This window comes from Nematolebias whitei, chromosome 7 (genome assembly GCF_014905685.2).
Source record: "Nematolebias whitei isolate Nwh7 chromosome 7, NemWhi1, whole genome shotgun sequence".
Taxonomy (NCBI): Eukaryota; Metazoa; Chordata; class Actinopteri; order Cyprinodontiformes; family Rivulidae; genus Nematolebias; species Nematolebias whitei.
The window spans coordinates 7590567-7611717 of record NC_056504.1 but is presented as its reverse complement, the minus strand read 5'-3'; the positions used below and the strand labels follow the sequence as shown (position 1 = coordinate 7611717).

General features: G+C 41.2%; 1 protein-coding gene across 1 annotated transcript in view; it reads right to left on the bottom strand.

The window, feature by feature from the left end:
• pxna (paxillin a) overlaps nucleotides 1-21151 on the bottom strand; it is a 33737-nt gene that overhangs the window by 10360 nt on the left and 2226 nt on the right. Inside the window, exons 2-6 of the mRNA XM_037678592.1 lie at nucleotides 3008-3180; nucleotides 2779-2864; nucleotides 2464-2606; nucleotides 2064-2256; nucleotides 1795-1942 (exon numbers count right to left, since the gene is read on the bottom strand). Coding sequence (XP_037534520.1) covers nucleotides 1795-1942; nucleotides 2064-2256; nucleotides 2464-2606; nucleotides 2779-2864; nucleotides 3008-3180 — 743 coding nt within the window. The remainder of the gene's footprint in view (nucleotides 1-1794; nucleotides 1943-2063; nucleotides 2257-2463; nucleotides 2607-2778; nucleotides 2865-3007; nucleotides 3181-21151) is intronic.

The following is a 21151-nucleotide window of genomic DNA, read 5'->3' as shown; positions in this document are numbered from 1 at the left end:
TTCAGTTCAGTTTATTTATACAGCGCCACGTCACAACAGAAATTGTCTCAGGGCACTGAACAGAAATATTCATATAAAAAAATAATAATTTAATATTATTTATCTGAGGAGCAGACTGCTTTGAGTAACTCATCGCAGAACTCTCATTAGCAGGACTTGGATTCTGGACACGCCTCCAGAATCAGTCCTGAAGTGCAGGTGCAAATCCCAGCTGAGCTGAGCCAGGCTGAGCTGAGCCAGGCTGAGCTGAGCCAGGCTGAGCTGAGCCAGGCTGAGCTGAGCCAGGCTGAGCAGGGCTGAGCAGAGTTGGGGCTGATTAGGAGCAGTGCAAATGGGACACAAGACATCCAGTAACCACATACCTGAAATCTCAAATACTGCTTAGTTGAACTCTTTTTAGACTAAACAAAATCTGACGATTAAAACAAACTGCAAGAGGACAAATCAAGTTCTAGATACAATATTTATGACTATGGAACATAGTGTTGCTAAATATTTACAATAGACTTTTACACTAAACAGTTTGACACTATAGCTGCAGAGAGAAGTCATCTTTAAAGCCATAACAGCTGTCAAATTTTCTTTATCTTTTCGATTTGAAAATTTTGTATAAATATATCATCTACAATAATAATAACCACAAACTATGCATCATTCACTACCAGAAGTCTACGGCACAATTTGTAACAAATGAGCAAGATCAGCAGAGTCAGGTTTTGTTGCCAACAATTATGAGTCATTTGTTTACATTCGAACATTAACAAGTATACTTCGGACAGTTTCAACGCACTGTGGGTATTGAGTCGGTAAAATAATCCCCAAATGTAAACTAAGTCGGAGTTTAGAACATTAGGAGCAGAGACGCCAGGTCGAAAGTGCAAAAGAAAAGTTCTCTTCTTCTGAAAAGAAACAGCAGCTAAAAGCTGTGAGGATGCGAGTCGACAAGTAAGGTACTTTTGGGGGAGGAAATCAAGCAGTGGAGAGCGTTGGAGCAAAAGTTGGGGCTAAGATCATGTGAAAATGAGCCGTGCAGAGAAATTCTGAACTTAACAGAAGAATTTCAGCAACTGATTGTCAAATTTCATCTGAAACAAATGTGAGGAATAGTTATTGTTTTCTAACACATTTACAAAAACCCTCTGAGCTATATTTACTCTCAAACATTCTTTTATGATGTAGAAATTGTGTTCGAAACGTAACAATTCAAACAAACAAAGAGAAAGTGAGTATTACAACATTCACAAAGTAAGCAGCATATTTTGACAGTTATTAATGAGTAAGCTGCCCCTAGTTGCTCATTAATACATCAATCAAGCTGGCCACAATATTTTATGATGGAAGTTTTCACAAATTAAGTTAGCATTTCAAAACCATGGGTGGCATGGAGTATAACTTGGGGCCTTCGACATGGAGCGCTACACCTAAAACGTGTCGGACGTTTACAATTCTAGATCCTGCAGTTCATTGTCCGCACAGACCATCATCACGACACCAGAGCCTCGAGCTGCGGTGCAGGCTTACCCTTACGTACTGCAAATGGGCCGCTTTGGCTCTGCCACTGCCTTATTTGATGTCTCAGAGTCGTAACAATAATATCAGAATCTGTGAGTCTTTTCATATATGAATAAGTGGTAGAACGTTACAGAACCATTCATGGAAAATTTATTTTTATAACTTAGGAGTTACAGCAGCCCCTACTGCAGCAACAGCCACACAAGGACAAAATAACTACCTGCCATGAACTGCAAAAATCTGAAACAGCCAGAGTCCCCCCCACTTTCAGATCACACTCACATTGCTTTGGACTTTGAAGTCAGACAGCGAGGCCATGAGCTCATCCAGCTCTCGTGTGGCAGAGGAGGCAGACATCCTGGCTTGTTGCTGTGGCAGTGTTGCCTCCTGTGCAGCGCCGTGCTCATCTGACACCACCAAAGTTACGGGACTAAAAAAAAAGATGCGCACAAAAGATTTCACTTTTAAAATAAAAACAATATGTGAGAATTAATTTCCTGATAATGTATGTATAATTTCTATGCTTCGTTAAAGTAATTATTCTCTCTTACATGGGTGAGGGTACGGAGCTTTCCAGCTCATCTAGAAGGCTCGCCACACTCGGCCGTATATCCTCTATCCTGCGAGCTGCGGTGGTGCGCTTGGGCTTCTCTATTGTGGGTGGAGCGGCTTTACTTGAAGTGGAGACTCCATTTTCTTGGATATGATGGATTGTGCCACTTGCAGGCAGTGGTGGTGCTACTTCTTCAAAATAAAATAATAAAAAATAAAGATAAATTTATGTTTTTTTAGGCTTACACAATGGATAGCAAACTCGACAAAATACAGACAAAGCACAGTGACGGGAAAGAGATTACCATCTAATACCACAAAAACACAAGTGCTGTATTTATGTAGTGACATCATCGTCGCTTGAAAGAAATATGAGACGCCATGAGAATTGTAAAGTACCTTCGGTGGGGAAGGCAGGAGTGCTCTGCTGGACAGCGTTTAGCTCCAACAGCAGGCGGTCCAGCTCAGACAGGTTGCTGCCCAACGATGAGTTCATGGCAGCAGCAGGTGACGACTCACTATTCTTCTGCTTATTAGGGAAACTGTACCGTGTTGAGAGAAAAGCAACATTATTCACAACTTACCATCGTCTTAAATCCACATTACTGTAAGCTTCTATCACGAAGCCTTGTTAAAAAATTATATTTATAATGTGAAACTCTGATTAGATTCTTTTAAAATGCAGCTAGGTGAAACCCAACAGGTCTTCCTAACCTGTATACGTGGTCCTCTTCACCAGCACAGTGGACTGGACTGCTGCGATCTACAGACCAGGGGCTTTTCTGAGCCGAGCTGATGGACTGAAGAGCAAAACGAAAGTCACAACAAATAATTCACCTAATGGACAGTTTTGTTCATGAGGAAATGAGGCCTTGCACTGAACAAGCTGCATTCAATCTTCCAGGGGCAAACACAACGACACATCTGGTACGCATGCAGTCACCTCCGTTTCATCTACTCCATTTAGAGGATTCTCAGGTGGGTCTTGAGGTGGAGAGCAGATGTCTTGTTGGTTCGGACCCACAACTGGATAGGAATAAGCGGTCTCACCAGAAAGGAAAAGAGGGCGCTTGGAAATGCGGGATGTTGTGGACTCAAGGTCCGCCAATAGAGCATCTAAAAAATAAAAAAACAGCAGATTGTGATATGTTGATTCAGAAAATGTAACATACATAACTAATATATAACAAGTACGGCTTATATTTATGTCAACACTTACAGTTTCAAATAACGCAAACCACATTAGGCCCAAACCAAATAGATTTCAACCCACTGACCACAGTCTGAGAAACCAGCTTTATAGCTTTGTGTTTCTTATAGGCAGACAGGAAACCAAGCAGCAATAAAAGCATTAATATACCTCAACCTCAGCAGAAGCACGATAAAAACAATTATCTTAATCCACATTGTCCAAGTACCCAAAAATGATCATGAGCACTCTGTAGTCCTTGTGAATAACGTTCAGCTCATCGGGTTTCTGCAGGCTGCTTCTTTTGCAATCTGTCAAAATCTCATGTGTGCCGACATAAAAAGGATTTGCAGCTTTACAGGTTGAATCATGCAGGCCGTCACAGCCGCTCCCTTGGTAACTTATTGACATTTCCCTGGCAGCGGTTCTAATATGTTTAAATAAAACAAGTTCAATAAGTCAAGGTGCAACCATAATAATTTCCACCTACATGCTGACCGTTTCTGAGACAGGTCTGATATTTTGAAAAGGACATAGGCCACAAGCCAAAATAGCAACTACTAATTTACAAGTTTTAACAAGCAGGTAGAAGGTCATAACATCATAAGGTGTTTGATAAAGTGCACTATGTTCCAGAAAAACTATTTTAGCACACTGACAAAGCAGAACAGGGATTAGCTTCTCTAAAAGCATTTTAAACACCTAAAAATTACACTAAATACCAAACTTGATCAATAAAAGACATCTTTAATACAAATAAAGCTGCCAAAATCCATTGTCACTGATAAAGCACAGATAACTAAAAACACTAACATTGCTATCATACAATATAAATCAATGAAATTGAAGCGTAGTAAACTAAAAGTTAACAGGAAGTAAATAATGCTGCTTTCATTAAACATTATTCTTGCTGAGAGGCATAAATAGAAACTATTCAAATCATGTAAAATGCTCTGGGACACGATAATACTGCCAAATTGTGATCAGCAGCAAATACCACACTGAAGCACCGTCCTAAAATAAAACCCCTTGGATCAGTAGTGGCACACATGTACGGGTAGATTAAAATGAACATGAAAAAGAAACGCACCTTAGAAAAAGACAAATCTGTCCACCCAGGAGGCTAAAAGGCAGCAATGCAGAGCAAGAAGCAGCGTATGAAGAAGAGGACAACCTAAACACACATTATGACAGACAGGAACTGCCTTTCTTAACTCTACCATCAGCACGAGAAGAAAGGGTGGGAGCAGAGGGGAGGGTCACCACAGAGATGGGAGAGAGGGGTTAAAATAAATGGCAGGGTGTTGGGGCTATCCCTCCACTGCTACGCCAGCTCCAACCTCACTGACTGTAAGTTCAAGTAAGAGATACTACTTACAGAAATGATGGACTACTCAAACAGTCTAAAGGTGTCCAGCTTCAGTCGTCTGAGCACGTTACAGTGAAACGATCCAAAATACGGTGAAATGAAGACGGCAGAGAGCAGAGCTCTTATCAACACAGGCATGCCCAATAAGGGAGTGGTACGGCAGTGGTGTAAAAAGGCTATAATCAGCCCGTCCTTTACACTGTTAGAGCAGGCTCCGTTTAGCTTCTTCCTGACTCACACTATATTAATACGTCATGACATGGGCTCAGTTTGTATTTACCCCTTACTAAACATCATAGTCTTAATTACGTTTATTTTGCTTAACAACTTTCTAACCTTTACCAAACTTGAAAATGGCTGCTGGGTATCCCCGAGTACAATCTGTGCTGTGGTAACCTGGACCACTGCATTTCCCAGACAGACCGGAGACACAGCAGAGGCTGAGCCAGATTCACTTGGACCACCTTACCGTGAGCATAATTATCATGGCTAACATGCCAGGTGACTGGGTTTCACAGCAGTGACTCTTTTTGGACACAGAGGCCCGGTTACATTCCAGAGTTTCATCATGGATACAAAGCAGCGCTCTGTTTACGCTGCTGCAGACCCCCCCCCCCCCATAAAAGTGAACACAATCGTTTGTCTTTACAGTAAAGTACAAACAAAAAAATAATCACTAATACCAATTGATTGTTGATATGTGCTGCTGACTATCCATGCTGCTGATCTCATGCTGCTAATTATTTGATGCTGCTGTGTTCATTCGTCCTCATCTGCTCACACAGACTCATGTTCGTGCCGCTGTTGTTCGGCGTATTGTTTTTGTACTACTAGTCTTTAGTGTACTCTTAGTTTAGCGTATTGCTTAGTTCATATCTGAGATCTTACTACTTTTTTCTTTACAATTTATACTTTTGTTGTATGCAACTGGGACCCTGTGTACACAATCTTGTTCCACCACATGTACCACAGGAGATGCGAATGACAAATAAAGAACCTTAAACCTTAAACACCAAGCATGCAGTACGAGAAAACATACTGACCAAGGACAATTAAATCCAACAGCCGAGTCAGTGCGCATACAGGTGGACTCATACATTTATCTTTTCAGCAAAGGTCATCTCAGAGCACTGTACAAAAACATTCACAGACATTATAAAATATCAATTAGTAAGATATTGATCTTAGGAAGCCAGCAGACTGAGTTAAATATTCACTTCATGAAACTTTCCCATCCTGAGCAGCACATTGGCTTTTAACAAGAAGGGACCACCGGCAGAACCAGAACCAAGCTGAGGTTGGGCAGCCATCTGCCTCGACCAGCTAAAATTGAAAAGGACAGGAAAGAGACGCAGACAAACACAGCAGGGCTGGTCCAAGCGCAGTGTCTATGGGAAGAAAGACAAAGAAAAACTCAACGATAGAAAGAATATACAAGACAGTAGCACAATGAGGAAATGTGGTCAGTTTGTCCAGCAGCAGTGTAAGCCTAAAGCAGCATAAGAAGAGATAGATTAAAAAAAGCAAGCCAACCAACTACAGGATTTATCAAAATCAACATAAACCTTGTACAAAAATAGAAAGGTTGTCAGCTTATTTAATAGAACTTAATATTCTATAAGCTCAGTTTCTGCACAACTTGAAGAGGGAGGGGAACTTGTTCTAGCAGGCCTTCCTGTGTTAAAAACATGTGAAGTTAACACCCCTTGTTTAAAACTTTCTCACAAGCAACGTGGAAATAAACATTGTTTAACTAAAATACATAAAAGCACTTTTTATAGCAAAGACAACGCACAGCACAAAAGAAATGTTATTCTTATTGCCCCCTGCTGAAAGAGGAAGGTGGGCAATTACTGTATGTTTGTGCGTGCTTGTGGTTCATGCATCTGTCAGGTCTAGACTGGACTATTATATTATCTGGGTGTCCAAATACTTCTTTAAAAAGTCTTCAGTTGATCCAAAATGCTGCTGCCAGAGTCTTAACTGGAGTTAGGGTTGGCTTGGGTTTCCTGAGCTATCCTTTAGTTATGCGGCTATAGGCTTAGACTGCTGGAGGACAAATTGACCACATTTCCTTACTTTGCTGCTCTTTTCTTACTCTATATATGTTTGTATTTGTAATTCCTTCTATCTTAATGTGTGTTTTTTGTCTTTCTTCCAATAGGGGGTTCACCTGCACCTACATCTGGACCTGCCATTTTGTGTTTGTTTCTCCTTGCTGTTCCTCTCAAACTCCAGCCGGTCGAAGCAGATGGCCACTCGTCCCGAGCCTGGTTCTGCTGGAGGTTTCTTCCTGTTAAAAGGGAGTTTTTCCACTCCACTGTTGCCACTGTGCTTGCTCAGGATGGGCGACTGTGACGAAGTGAAGACAAAACGCAGTCTGCTGGCTTCCTTAGATAAACTTTTACTGACTGGCTTTTGAAATGTGAATTTGTATGTGAATGTTTCTGTTCAGTGCCGTGAGACAACGCTGTTGTGACTTGGCACTAAACTGAATTGAATTGTTTTGCTACCAAAATATCTTGTGAACCTCTGGACAAACTTTACTCAAACCTGCAGAAAATGAATGAACATCTACAACTACAATAGTTTTTTTGGAGTCAACCCATCATTGTGGACTCCCCAGCCAACTTGAACTTAAAAAACACAAAAATGTTTATAGCAGACACTTTCATAGACATTGATACAACACGTACTCCGAGCATGAAGTTTAGCAATATCGCAGATTGCACATAACATTCTTTTCAAAGTTTGACTAAAACAGCTACAACTCCATCATTTCTCTAAATTAGATTATCTTAAGTCTAAAACTCTGGCATGAAAGGCGACGGGCGACTACATTCTTTTAAAGAATGCTAGGACTTTCATTTTACAACTCAAACAGGCTATCAAACTATAGTTTATTAGAAAAATATCTACAACACCACATAATTAAACGGAGGCTGTAGTGAGCAGGGTTGAGTATTCACCGTTAATGATGTCAAAGTAACATTCTACTGTGGCTGGTGGAGATCTCTGTCCACAGATGTTAGTCCAGATGGTTTGCACAAGAGATGTTAATCAGGTTGGTTCAGAGCTGAACTAGATTTAACTCTGGTTACAAGGATTCTGCTGCACTAATATAATATAGCACAGTTACTGCCTGTAGGATATGTAAAACACAGTCTGTCTGGCACACATTTGTGTTTAGGAGGTGACTAAACTAGTTGTGCACCAGAACGAGGAAAGACGATTCGAATAAACATAAAACCCTTACGCTTGACAAGGACAATTAATAACAAATTCACACTGGATACAAAAGTTGGAGTTTTTGACTGCCTTTGTTCACTGAACATGTTAAGACTCATCTACGAACTAGGCAAATGCACAAAGGTGTGTCAGCGTCTTCCGCCAAGCCAGTGTTCATTGACGTACAGACTTGAGCGCAAAGCACAGGCTCGTCTCTCAGAAACCAAAAATGGAACTGCAATCTGAAGAGCACGAGATGCGAGAACCTATTTGTGTTTTCATTTAAGAAAAAACTCATACTGATAACTCAACAAAATGCATCCTACAAAGCAAAAACAATGTAAACTTTAAGGGTAATTTCCACCTGTGGTTAAAACAATTTACACCTCCTTATTTGCAGCTAATTAAAAATAAAAAGACAACACTCAGCTTGATGTGTCCACCACTCTAAATCAAAAGTTGCAAATCACATCTGGGCTCAAACGACGAGGAAAGGTCGGCGCGTCTACAGAAATACAGATAGCAACTGATTCTAGGAAGGGTGTGTGTGCATACAAACCAACCCCTCTGAGGCTAGAATGTGGGTTATTGCAGATTAAGGAGACTCCTTTCCTCCCAAATGAATGATGAGCATTTTAATTACAAGAAAACTATTCCACACGGGGCTTATTATAGGACACAGAAAGAGAGGGATTACACAAGTGGCAGAAGGACTGAAAAAACAACAGGAAATGACAGAAAGGAAGCCATTAGAAGCACAGCATAAGTGAAAGGCAAGTAGTGCGGTCTACGTGATACTCGGGCATACACAGTATACCCACTAGAAAAGCTTAAGATTTTCAGTATACCCACTTAAAAGTGCCCAATGATACATAACATATCATTAGATACGAGTCATTGATACGTTAAACGGCAGTTAAACGCTTCCATAACAATCTATCGGTATGCAACGCTTTGCTTTGATACTGTTTCATAAAATCTATAACATGGTTTTAATACAAAGCCAACTGTTGTACACAGTTTGTTGTTCATTTATTCAAATATAAGCATCAGAGAAATTCGAAAATGTTCAATATGCTTAAAAATCAAAATGAATTGACAATTACATTGTAACAGGTGTACTTTGGTTTCCGAGCACAGTATACCCAGTATAAAAATGTAGACTACACCACTGCAGATGGATCAGCAGCACCTGGTTCACTGCCTCTCACGGTCAAAATCAACATGAATAAAATGTAATTAGACAAAGCAGTAGATGAGTACTAATGGTGCTCTGATTTGTTCTGGACGTTATTCTAAAAAATCCATTAAAGGAAATTCAGCTTGTCGGACTCTGCTCACAGCTTTCCACAAAGTGAACTAATGCTGTTGACTCTTACCACGCCTAATCCTGATATTTTAGTCCTTCCCGAGGCAACGAGTTTCAAGGAATATGTGCAATAGGTAACCAAACATTTGTCTTTTTATGACCAGCAGGGGGTAATGTTGAGTTGTGTGAGTGTCAGGCAGCAAACAGCTTTTCCATCTCAGGGGCCTGTGTACAGAAAAGGCTTTATCTGTGAGGCTTTTAACTGCACAGACATTTATTGATATACAAGCTGAGACCAAAGTGGAACTAAAGCCATCAATTTTAGCTGCAAGATGCTCTCTGTGCAGCAAATGCATCTGTGTTTTCTGACCTCCTTTCCACATCTCCCTACTCTCATCCCTCTCATTTCTTCACTCTGATGTGTTTGATGTGTTGCAAGGTGCACGCTGGCTGATATGAATTCCTAACGTGCCGCAGCTCGTCTTCCATACAAGAGAGAAAAGAGTGAAGCAGCAGCTGAAGAGGTCAGTGTGATAGCAATGACGAGAGGAATTTTTTATTTGTTTATCAAGAATGGAAAGGCTGTAATATATTAAAACTAATATTTGGTGCAATACTGTCTCATTAGTTGGCATGTGTTCATTTGAAGCACTTCAATGGGGAAACAAGTGCAAAGAATGGACGTGCACACCGATGCAACAAGAGGCAAGAAACTGTGTGCACAGGTGCCTTCCAACACGACCACCGACACATATGTGAGACAGACTGTGGCATCTGGACCAACTATAAATACTCCGGCTGATCCTGACCTCTGGGGGGACTTACAGTGAATGATGGATGATCACACCAGTTAAAACAACAGTAGGGCATTAAAACCACCCAACCAGCCTGAACTACTTTACAAGTGCTGCACCACGCTGTAAGCTCAAAGAAGAACTCGCAGATGGTGCTGAAGCTTTCACACCATCTATTTCCTGTTTGTATTTATATGTTTACATTGGGGGCGGCACGGTGGCGCAACTGGTAGAGCTGCTGCCTCTCAGCGAGCAGGTCCCTGGTTCTAACCCCGGTCCAGGGGCCTTTCTGGGTGGAGTTTGCATGTTCTCTCCGTGCATGCGTGGGTTTTCTCCGGGTACTCCGGTTTCCTCCCACACACCAAAAACATGCATGTTAGGCTGATTGGTAACTCTAAATTGTCCCTAGGTGTGAGTGAGACAGTGAATGGTTGTTTGTCTCGTTTGTCTCTATGTGTCCCTGTGATGAACTTGCGACCCGTCCAGGGTGTACCCCGCCCCTCGCACAGTGATTGCTGGACATGGGCACCGGCGACCCCCGTGACCCATAAATGGAATAAGCGGGTAAAGATAATGGATGGATGGATGGATGTTTACATTGGTTTAAAATACACTTAAATATATATTTTATTTTCTCAGCAATGCATAGCATTTCTATTCATAGGAATAGAAACAAAAAGACTGTCCCTTTTCAGTCTTGTCATTCCGACCAGTCAAGTCAACCTCTCCTCTCTCCACCGTTACCCCGGCCTCAGGTATGCTTAAGATGAGTAACTGATGCAATCCATCGGTTGGATAAATGTGATAAATAATTGATAAATAAATGTATCAAACTGTTTGACATGCTAAAGCAGAATACATTGGACAAGGTTCGATTTAAAAAAATAAAAAATTAAGGTAAAGGTTTAAGATGCGTTTTAAATTCGAGTAAACTGGTCTAACTTTTCCCTTTCTTTTTCCAGGAAAAAGATACTGGAGTACAAATTAGAGTTTCTAAAACTTTGCTCCTGCTGAATATTAAATAACGAGCATTTCATTTAATACCAAAGGATGAAGGTTGGACTGAAAGCTTGTTTTGTTGCAGAAGTGGTTTAAATAGTATTTTAAAAGGAACAAATTGAGGTTTCTGGGGAAACACCACTTCGTTTTATCCTATTAAAAATATTTCCAGTCAGTAATGACGTTCAAGAACAACGTTCTTGCAGTAGCACAGATGAAGTGATTGTGAGTTGCGAGTTTGACACCTCATCACTTCTCACTTCCACAGGAAAAAAACAAAACATTGCAACAGTCTTGTCTGATGAATCCACTTTTGCAAACAATAACGTATTTGTGACTTCAACTAATAGTGTGCAGGATGTTAGAGTAAGGTTTAAACACAGTTATGTTAAGTTTCTAATGTGGCACCATCTGATTCTCTCATCAGTCTATTGTCATCTGGGAGCTCAAAATCTTGAAAAAGATATAAACAAGGTAACAATTATTAATAAAAATGACAGACTACGATATAAAAAGTAGCACTAGAACATATAAAGCTGTTCAGACAGCTTTTTGAAATGCAAGAACTGGTCACATCTCTGGTGTTTCAGCGATGAGAAAGGGGTCAGCTCCAGGATGGTGTAGGACGTAGTGAGGCATTGCAGCAGGTTGGAGAGGTAGGAGGTAAAGCCGTCATTTCTAACCCGAACCCGGCCCTGCCCGACCCAGATTCGGACCGGGTCATAATAATGTGCTTAATGTGTAGGCCAGGTCGGTGTTGGGCTTTTGATTGCGTCAGCGGATGCGTACGGCTGACGATCCAATTATATGTTTGTTTGTTTGTCATTTTTATTCATTTCTTATTTAAAACACAAAATCAATTTAGAAACCAAATGAGAATGTTCTCCTACGTAGCCATGATGTTGTGATTGCTGCAGAATGTGGTCTGGCATTATCGTGTTGAAAAATGCAGGGTCTTCCCTGAAAGAGATGACGTCTAGATGGGAGCATATGTTGTTCTAGAACCTGAACATAGTTCTCTGCATTAATGGTGCCTTTCCAGACATGCAAGCTGCCCATGCCACAAGCGCTCATGCAACCCCATACCATCAGTGATGCAGGCTTCTGAACAGAGCGTTGATAACAACTTGGGCTATCCTTGTCCTCTCTGGTCCGGATGACATGGCGTCCCAGTGTTCCATAAAGAACTTCAAATCGTGACTCATCTGACCACTGAACAGTCTTCCATTTTTCCACACTCCATTTCAAATGACCCCTGACCCAGTGCAAACGTCTGAGCTTGTGGAGCTTGCTTAGAAATGGCTTCCTCTTTGCACTGTAGAGTTTCAGCTGGCAACGGCGGATGGCACGGTGGATTGTTTTCACTGACAATGCTTTCTGGAAGTATTCCTGAGCCCATTCTGTTATTTCCTTGACAGTGGCATTCCTGTTTGAGGTGCAGTGACGTTTAAGGGCCCGGAGATCACGAGCATCCAGTAGAGTTTCACCGCCTTGACCCTTATGCACAGCGATTGTTCCAGATTCTCTGAATCTTTTGATGATGTTATCAGAGTCAGAGTCAGAGTTTCTTTATTGTCATTCGCACCTCATGTGGTACATGTGGTGGAGCGAAATTATGTACACGGGGTCCCAGTTACATCCAACAATAAAATGTCTAAGAAAAACAGTAATAACATCTAAGATATGAACTAAGTTATGCACGGTTGATGATGATAACTTAAAAGTCTTTGTTATTTTACGCTGGGTAACACCATTCTGGTATTGCTGCACTATCTTTCTGAGCAACAATGGTGGAATTGGTGATCCTCTTACCATCTTGGCTTCTGAGAGACACTGACACTCTGAGAAGCTCTTTTTATACCCAGTCATGTTGTCAATTGACCTAATTAGTGTTAATTGGTCTTCCAGCTGTTCATTATATGCTCAATTTCCTTTTTCCAGCCACTTATTTCTACAACACAGATTTTTCCCTTAAAATGATACATTCTCTCAGTTTAAACTTTTGATCTGTGATTTGTGTTCTATTCTGAATAAAATATTAGATGTTGGCACCTCCACATCATTGCATTCAGTTTTTATTCACAATTTGTTTAGTGTCCCAACTTTTTTGGAATCCGGTTTGTGTTGAATACCTTCTGAAGAGATTCTGTTTTACATTTAGGAAAGAATAAAAACCTACTTCTTACATTTTTCTGGTGCCTGAAACTACCAAAAGCAATAAATGTGAGGATCACTTTTCAACCCATTACTTTCTCACTTCATTGAATTATCATTGACATGATCGCATGTTTTTTTTTTCATGCCTTTCTTTGTTTTGCTATGGCCTGAAAGCTGTAGGTAATTTTTAAAAATGTTATGGTGAATTCATTTCCTAATGTGGACACATTAAATATATTCTAAGTGTAATAACATTATTTAAAGTGAGTAAAACATACGAAAAGGGGTATGGTATTTGAACTGAAGGAGAAAAAAGCTTCCAACCCTTAACAAGGTTAGAAGGTGATTCATGCACATTTACAGGCAAAAGCAGAACAAGCCTATAGTACAGAACATAAAAAAACTGTCAAATTAGAAAATTTACTCTTTTTTTAAACTATAAGTCTCTCTCCTTCCTCATGTTAAAGGCTTGCAGCACATATGGTTTGTGGATGCTGAAGCCTTCCTGGGGTTTATACTGACACCATGGGTAGTTTGAGTTTCTGTACAACACTAGGTCTACATTTGAAAGGCAATAAAAAACTATGATAATGGTGCTTATGTGTGTGTTTTTTACTGTGTATAGAAGTTTAATTTGTGATTGCCTCAATATACCTTTAAGTGGCTAGAAAATAAAATACAAAAAAATATATATACCTGCATCCAGGAAAACCATCCAAGCGTTCTAATAAAAAATCAATGTTATCGTATGAGAGTACTAAAGTTTAACATTTACCCATTTGTTTGAGATCTTCTTTAAGTTTTATGATGAACATGAAAATCCTCTGTATTTAGGTGAAGCTGGTTGCTACTTCATTAAAGAGGCGCAAATTGGTCAAATGCAGTTCCTATTTGTAAAAGCTATTGCTTAACAAAGAGAAATAACTTTCAAGTTGGGATGCATGATATTATCGGCATAGTATCTGTATCGGCCGATTTTAGCAATAAAGTTAAATAAATATCGGGCATTACATAAAAAAAAACTCACCGATATAAAAGGCTTCAGTTTTAAGTGTAATATCAATAAGATTTTAACTGGAATCACTGACAAAGACTGTAAAAGGACTAAGGAGATCTTGAGATGAGTTTTTTTTTTATTTCTTATGAATTACCACCTCAAGCGTGTAATTGACACAAGTTTCTTTGTTGGCTTGCAGTGCATCTACAGCCAAACCACAGATGGTTGGCAAAATAAAACAGATGGATAGATGATAAGTTTTCCAGCCTCCTAATCGCTTCTGTCTTTTTGAGGTTGAAGTAGGTAGCACCAAAAACAAGCAGCTCTTTGTCCCCCTCCTCCCGCAGAACAGGGACAGAAGAAAAAGATGTAAAGGAGCGCTTCAGAGGTCCACAAAGGTAAATTATTCCACTGGACAAATAATCAATCCGATCCTGGTGCCACAAACCATAAGTGTGTGCGTCTTCGCACATAAAACTGACCGTGGAGCAGTAATCCCATTATCAATGCTGTCATAAACTCCAGTGTTTTGTTTTCTTCTTCAAGGATCCTCTTTAAACAAGCCAGATGCAGATTATAAATCTCAAACATTGGCTCACATTTTACTCGTACATCTCCTCTACAGCCACTGTGCTTCCAAGTTCATCACAGGCTTGCGCAGTGACGGCTTTATATCCCAAATAAGGCAGCACAAGAGATGTGTTAGCGATTATTTAAACCTGCTACGAGCCCAGAGGAAACCTGCTGAGCTGCAGCTCATTTCCAAATAAAGCAGCGATGCGTTATCTCCGCCTGCAGCCAGCAGATACACGAGCACTAAGGGAAAAAATGACATTTAGGAACCAATTAAGGGAACGTCTGAAAAAGCATGCTGGTTTTTTTAAGTCAGTATGCAAGCAGTAATTGTGACTTGTTTAGAAGAGAACAGTTTTTTTTTCCTTATACTGGTTAATACACAGGACCAGTCAAATGTTGCAATCAATGTGGCATCGTGGTCTTGTTTGTAAAGCTGTTCTGCCAGATGGTTTCCATCTTGCATCAGATTATCAGCAGCGGCGCATCGATGTAGCTGTCAGTTACAGACGATAATTACCTGACAACAAAGAAAGCAGGAAGACTCGTTAGGAGCACAGCAGGATGGAGGGAGTTCGATAAGAGCTTTGGACGTGTTGAACAGCGTTTATACATCTGTACGATGCACACAGGTTACACTTGCACCTCACTTTCTCCTCATTTTGGTTTATTTCTTCATGCTCTGTCCACGTTATAGTTAATTCTGGTTGCCTGGAACAGTGCAAACAGGAGAAACAACAGAAGAAGGATGGACTTTCAGGAAGGAAGTCCAGCTTACAGAGGATGAGACATGTTCACAAGTTACTGTGACTCACAGTGTCTGGGTCCTCTCCCGGGGTGTTGGTTTGCAGCTAAGAACTGCATGGCTGTGGCTGCAACACAAGTGGGCAGCTCATGTCAAAAAACATGTTGGCTGGATGGGAAGTTGCCAAAGAAAAGAGGTCACTGAGCTCAGCTGACAAGAAACAAACAGTGGGACACGAGACTCAATATATAAAGCAAAAACTACACAAACTTTAAACGAGGACAGATTTTGTTTAGATCTCCTGTTTGTGTGAAGATTCTTCCAATGTATAGTGTACGCTGGCTCTTAAAAGCTGCACAAATATCGACCGTACGAGCTGCTGGGCCCATGAGAGGACATGACGGTTAGCTGAGTGTCGAGTTGTTGCTGCCTAGTCAGCAACCGTACAGAGCCGTCTGTCCACACCAGCAGTCTAGAGAGGATTTGGTTTGTGTCTACTGATCATTGGATGCTTGAAGACTCTGCTGCATTTTGATTTTAAAATCAGACGGACAAAACTGACAGGAGACACCAGGGCTTCTCTCTGTCCTATGGATGTGTGCGTGCACGATTCATGTGCATGTATCAAGCAGCTCACACTCGACAGTGTGGCCTGTGGCATTAGGCAGACTCACAGGCTGATTTAGGCTTTTTTTTAGTTGAGAGGAAGTTAACGTTCAGGGATTCTTGGTATTGGTAACTTCAAAAGGCTTTATATGTACTTAAAATGGTAAATGGACTGCACTTCAATGGCACCTTTCTATCTGATCAAGATGTTCAAAGCGTTTTCTTTACACTACATCTGTGTCCTCATTTACCCATTCACACAGCACTCTACTAGATCTCTACAAAGATTAATCAGTGGCTTTAGATCACATTCATACACCGATGGGAGTGGGACACATTGGAGGGGTTCAGTGTCAGGCCCAGGGACACTTCAGCATGTGACTGTTGGTGGAATCGAACCCACAACTCTTGCATTGGAGGACGACTCAGCCACAGCTGCCCAAAGCACTTAAAAAAAATACTTAAATCAATTTAGGACATAATTTCAATGTAGAATGAGAGCTATAACAATCAAAAATATATAATGCATGACATTCTGTGCCTGGTGTGCTAACTGAACATTTTTCTTAATGTAATATTGTGATTTTTGTCATAAGCACAAACTACACACAGTAAAAGATGCTCATGTCCCTCCAGTTCCTCTTTACTGACATTTATATGTGATTAGGGACAGTAAGAAAAGGCTCTTTGACAGTTTTTTAGTTGCTGGCATTCTACAATATATACACAACAACCTTCTGTTGTGTCCATATTTTGTAACTATGTGAAATATGAAGACTAAAATAAGTGCAGTCTTACTGTTGATATAAATATAGCTGTAGTAATAGTGATGTATTGTGTTAGACGCGCCCCGCTGCAAACAAATGCTGAATGTAAAACCCTCTCTGATCCATCCATCCATCTTCTTTACCTTCTTCTTCAGGTCACGGGGGTCACTAGTTCATGTTCTATCAACATCAGACTGCAAACTAAAGAAGAAGACAGGCGAGCAAAATTATCCAGACTTACAGTATATACTCTCATCTATAAAAGCATCAGGGGAAGTGGTGGTGCAGAGGCTAGAGAAGGCGGGCTTGTGATCAGAAGGTCAACTCCCTGGACCGACATCAAGATGTGGGTGAGAAAGGTGAAGCACCCGCCTGTCTCCACCCTCATTTACCCCACTCTGGGCCCCTGAGCAAGGCCCTTAACCCCCACCATCTGCTCCCCTGGGCCCTCTAGGTGTCAGCTCTCTGCTCCACACAGAGGGCTGTGATAGCTCAGTGGTCTGTGGTTGCGTCAGGAAGGACGTCCGGTGTAAAAACTATTTGTCAAGTCTGCATGAGAGTTAGTTCGCTGTGGCGACCCCTGAAGAAGGGAGCAGCCGAAAGAAGAAAAAGATAATAATCTGTAAAAGCATCTCTTCTTGTGGTCGGTGTTGCTCATTGCACCACAATGTACTGATCATTTTAAACAAGTTAAAACGTATACAATGTAAAAAAAACCACTGAGGCTCAGAACCACAGAACGGTCTGAGTGAAGCTCAAAGACAGGTGCTATTTCATGATTTCCGTTGAGACATTTTGTTCGAGCACCAAAAAAATTTTGATGTATTTAAATCAGAATAAAAATATTCCTAAAATGCAGTACTAAGAAAACAGATAAGTGTTTTGCAACTCACTGTTTGCTTGTGTGGAACCAAAACTATTTAAAACACACACCACTATACCACTGTGACAGGAACCTGTTAACTTTAAAAACAAAGTATTTATATCACTTTACATGTGCAGCCTTACTGATACACATCAGGACAAAACAAGACTAAAACGAAGGCATTTGTTGTGAAACGAAGCGTTTAAAGATGAGGCAAAACCAGAAGTGACTAAGAAGACAACAGGAACAGTTTGTTTTACAGTGCGTTATAACTCAGCCATAAATAAGTCTTCGCTCTAAAGAGAAGAGGAGAAACGTTCAGGTGACAGTTTTATGATGTTTGTGCCTACAAACAAACTAAATTTAGACTCATTTAAGTATCTAAGTTATATCAGAACTCATTTGGACTTCATAAAGAACAGCTCTGCCCACACCCACTGTTTTGAGTGACATTTACAGAGCTGAGGCTGCTGACGAGGATTTGTATCCACTTCATGTGAAATGACGGCTCGCAGGAGACAGCGAAGCATCTCTAAAAGAGCAGCAAGGCGCTTACTGTTGGTGCAGACGTACAAGGCAAAAAATAAAAACGTACAGCGCATCAAAGTATTTAAAATGAAGTTGAGGGCTTTTCGACATTCATGTCTTGTTGGTGCAAGCCCGGAGCGGCGCAGAAAGGAGGTCAATGAGAGTTTGCCTCAGCAGCACCCAAAACTGCAAGATCTGCTCAAAACGATATCGGTGGCTAATCTTGCATTTAAAACAAAACTTCTAAAATGAAAGAAAAAACTGATGATTAAGAAGGATCAAGCTTCGCTCGAGTTTTACTGAACAGGCTGATCTCTGCTGCGAACTCAGCCAGCTTTGGACTGCCAATAGATCACAGCCTGCAGCTTCCTGTGCGGTTCACCACAGAAACGACTGGGGAGTGGGTGGGAAGAGAGGGTGGGGCAGTGCAGTGTTAAAGCAGGGTACAGTTGGGCCCAGGTCCAATCCACACATGTGAGCCCCCAAACGCCGCCTGACATTAGTTCTGCTTCTGTTGTTACAGCCGGCCCTGAAGGAAGCACACTCATGACCCCAAACTCAAAGAGTGTGGACGGGGGGGGGGATTATTTTAGGGCAAAAGCAAAATGCATCTGTCAGAATTACTGCGTTGATGCGAGTTGTTGGTTGTTTAGGAGAATTTTAATTTAAAAAAAAAGGAGGGGTGTAAAGTACAGGGCAGCAAAGAGGTGGAGACAGGTCTGTGGGTGCTGCTTCAGCTTTAAAGATGCTGACTCTAGTGCTAAAAATACAAATATCTTTCATTGTCCTTTTTGCTGCAAGCACAATGGATTGTAACGCTGCTTGAGCAAAACCGCACTAGCTTTAACTCCTTTAGCTCTCTCGCTGCATCTATCATAAACAGGTAAAAAAAACTAAACGCACTACGGCTTTCCACTGAGACATGATTTATAGCGTCACTCGTCTCCATTTCTCTTCATTTGTGTGCATCTGTGCAAAAACGATGACAGGATTTACGCCCACTGTGACATGGTAATTACACTGGGTTGTGTAATGTTTCTTTTTTATTTATTTTGAGCAGCTACTTTAAGGAAAACCCTGCACCCCAGTAAGGTGAGAAGGCATCCAGAAATACTGACTGAATATAGAGTAACCTATATTCTTGGCACACGCACTCCAAGTGATATTCAGCTCAAAGCTGCTTCATCCAGGGGGTTTTAAAGCCGGTGAAAACTGATGCTTCAAAAGCTGCGCACGGAGTAAATTAAAATCCCCCTGGCTGGGATGAGACAGTCATGTTCACGCACGTGCCTGCTGTTTGATAGCAACTTCACCTGCAGCTCTCGCAGGGTGGCAAACTGTGTTCTGGATGACTTTTGCAGCGCATTCATCATCTCTGGCTTCGTCGATGAGTTCTGGTGTTTTTATAGCTCGTGAACTCAAGTCTTTCGATGCATTTCATAAACGTCCTGCTAAACTTAACCTAACGGTCACCGGGGAGAGAGGTGTTCGAGCTGCATTACTGAAGAGCGTTCCGGTTTTTAAATCACCTGCCGCCAAAGGCAAAGAGGCGATGACGTTTCTGCCCGTGTGTTCATTTGTCCTTGACTTGGGCAAAGTGTCTTATGAACCAGAGGACAAATTTTAATAAACTCTCAGTAAGTATTGGATGTACATCTACGACTGATTAACTGCTGGAGTCAGTCCTATTCAAGATGGCCGCCACAGCTAATTAACATCAAGTAACACAAAAATGTAACTCGCTCAGTTTTACCAATATTTAGCTCAAACTTGGTCTGACAGTACACGAGTGTCATCCTGAACAAATTCTAAGCACTACACATTGTGCAAAACTGCTCAAAACTTTGGCATTAAAGTCAACCCTGTCTGTTAGCAAAATATCTCCAGAACCATTCAGTAATCATTGATTGTACATCAGTATGTACTATAACTAGAGAGAGGAGCAGAAGCAGGAAGCTGAGGTCACCATGGACAAGCGCCCCCTACTGGGCTTGTTGCACTGCAATTTTGTAACTCCCAGCTCTTCTGACATTTGTCTCAATAAAATAAAAAAATATACATCCAATATTTTTTAAGCCGTTCATTTTTTCAAGTAGCTACCTTGCTTTTGTCTACTCAATGAGGCGTCTTTTTGTTTAAATGCATTTTACAAGGCTTTGAAAAACGCTCATGTTACACTGTTATCATTACCGAGCTGGGACTGTGTACAGGCAGGACTTTCATATCAAGATGGCTCACAAAATTCAACGGTTTGACTTAAATTTTGAATGAGAGGTAGTGGATAAATACGTCTTTTCATGTTTACTCAAATAAGCCACTCTGAGGGCACGAGAAGATTTTTAACTGGTCTTTTACTTGCGAGAGTAGAGTCACGCAGCTTTCACAGATGTGCGAAAATTACACGTTTAGAGCCTCGTCAGTGAGAATCTGTGCCGGACAGTGCGGCAGGAAGTGTTTTTATAATCCTTATCAGACAGAGGCAGGTCAAGATGACCTCGGCTTCACAGCTTACAGACCTGGAGAAGGTCTGGGAGTCTATCAGGTGCGCCTGCAGGCTCCTCTCTGAGCGGAAAGACAAGTCTCTAACACATTTAACAATAGTTGGTGACCAATATCCATAAACCTTTACCTAAATTCACTTGATAAGAGGAAGAAAGGACGCTTTGTCGATCGTTATTATTGCTGATTATGTACATCTTCATGTCATATCGTTATTAATGCTGATTATGTACATCTTCATGTCATTCATTTGCAGTGGTGGCACAGAGGTTAGAGGAAGCAAGCCTGTGATCGGAAGGTTGTCAGTTCAAATCCCCAAACCGGCGCATAACGGTGAAGGCTGGGAAAGGTGAAGCACCCATATCTGCCTCCACCCTCATTTGCCCCATTGTGGGCTCTTGAGCAAGGCTCTTAGCCCATCAGCTCCACATGTGAGCTCATACACTGTATTGGTCGACTAGC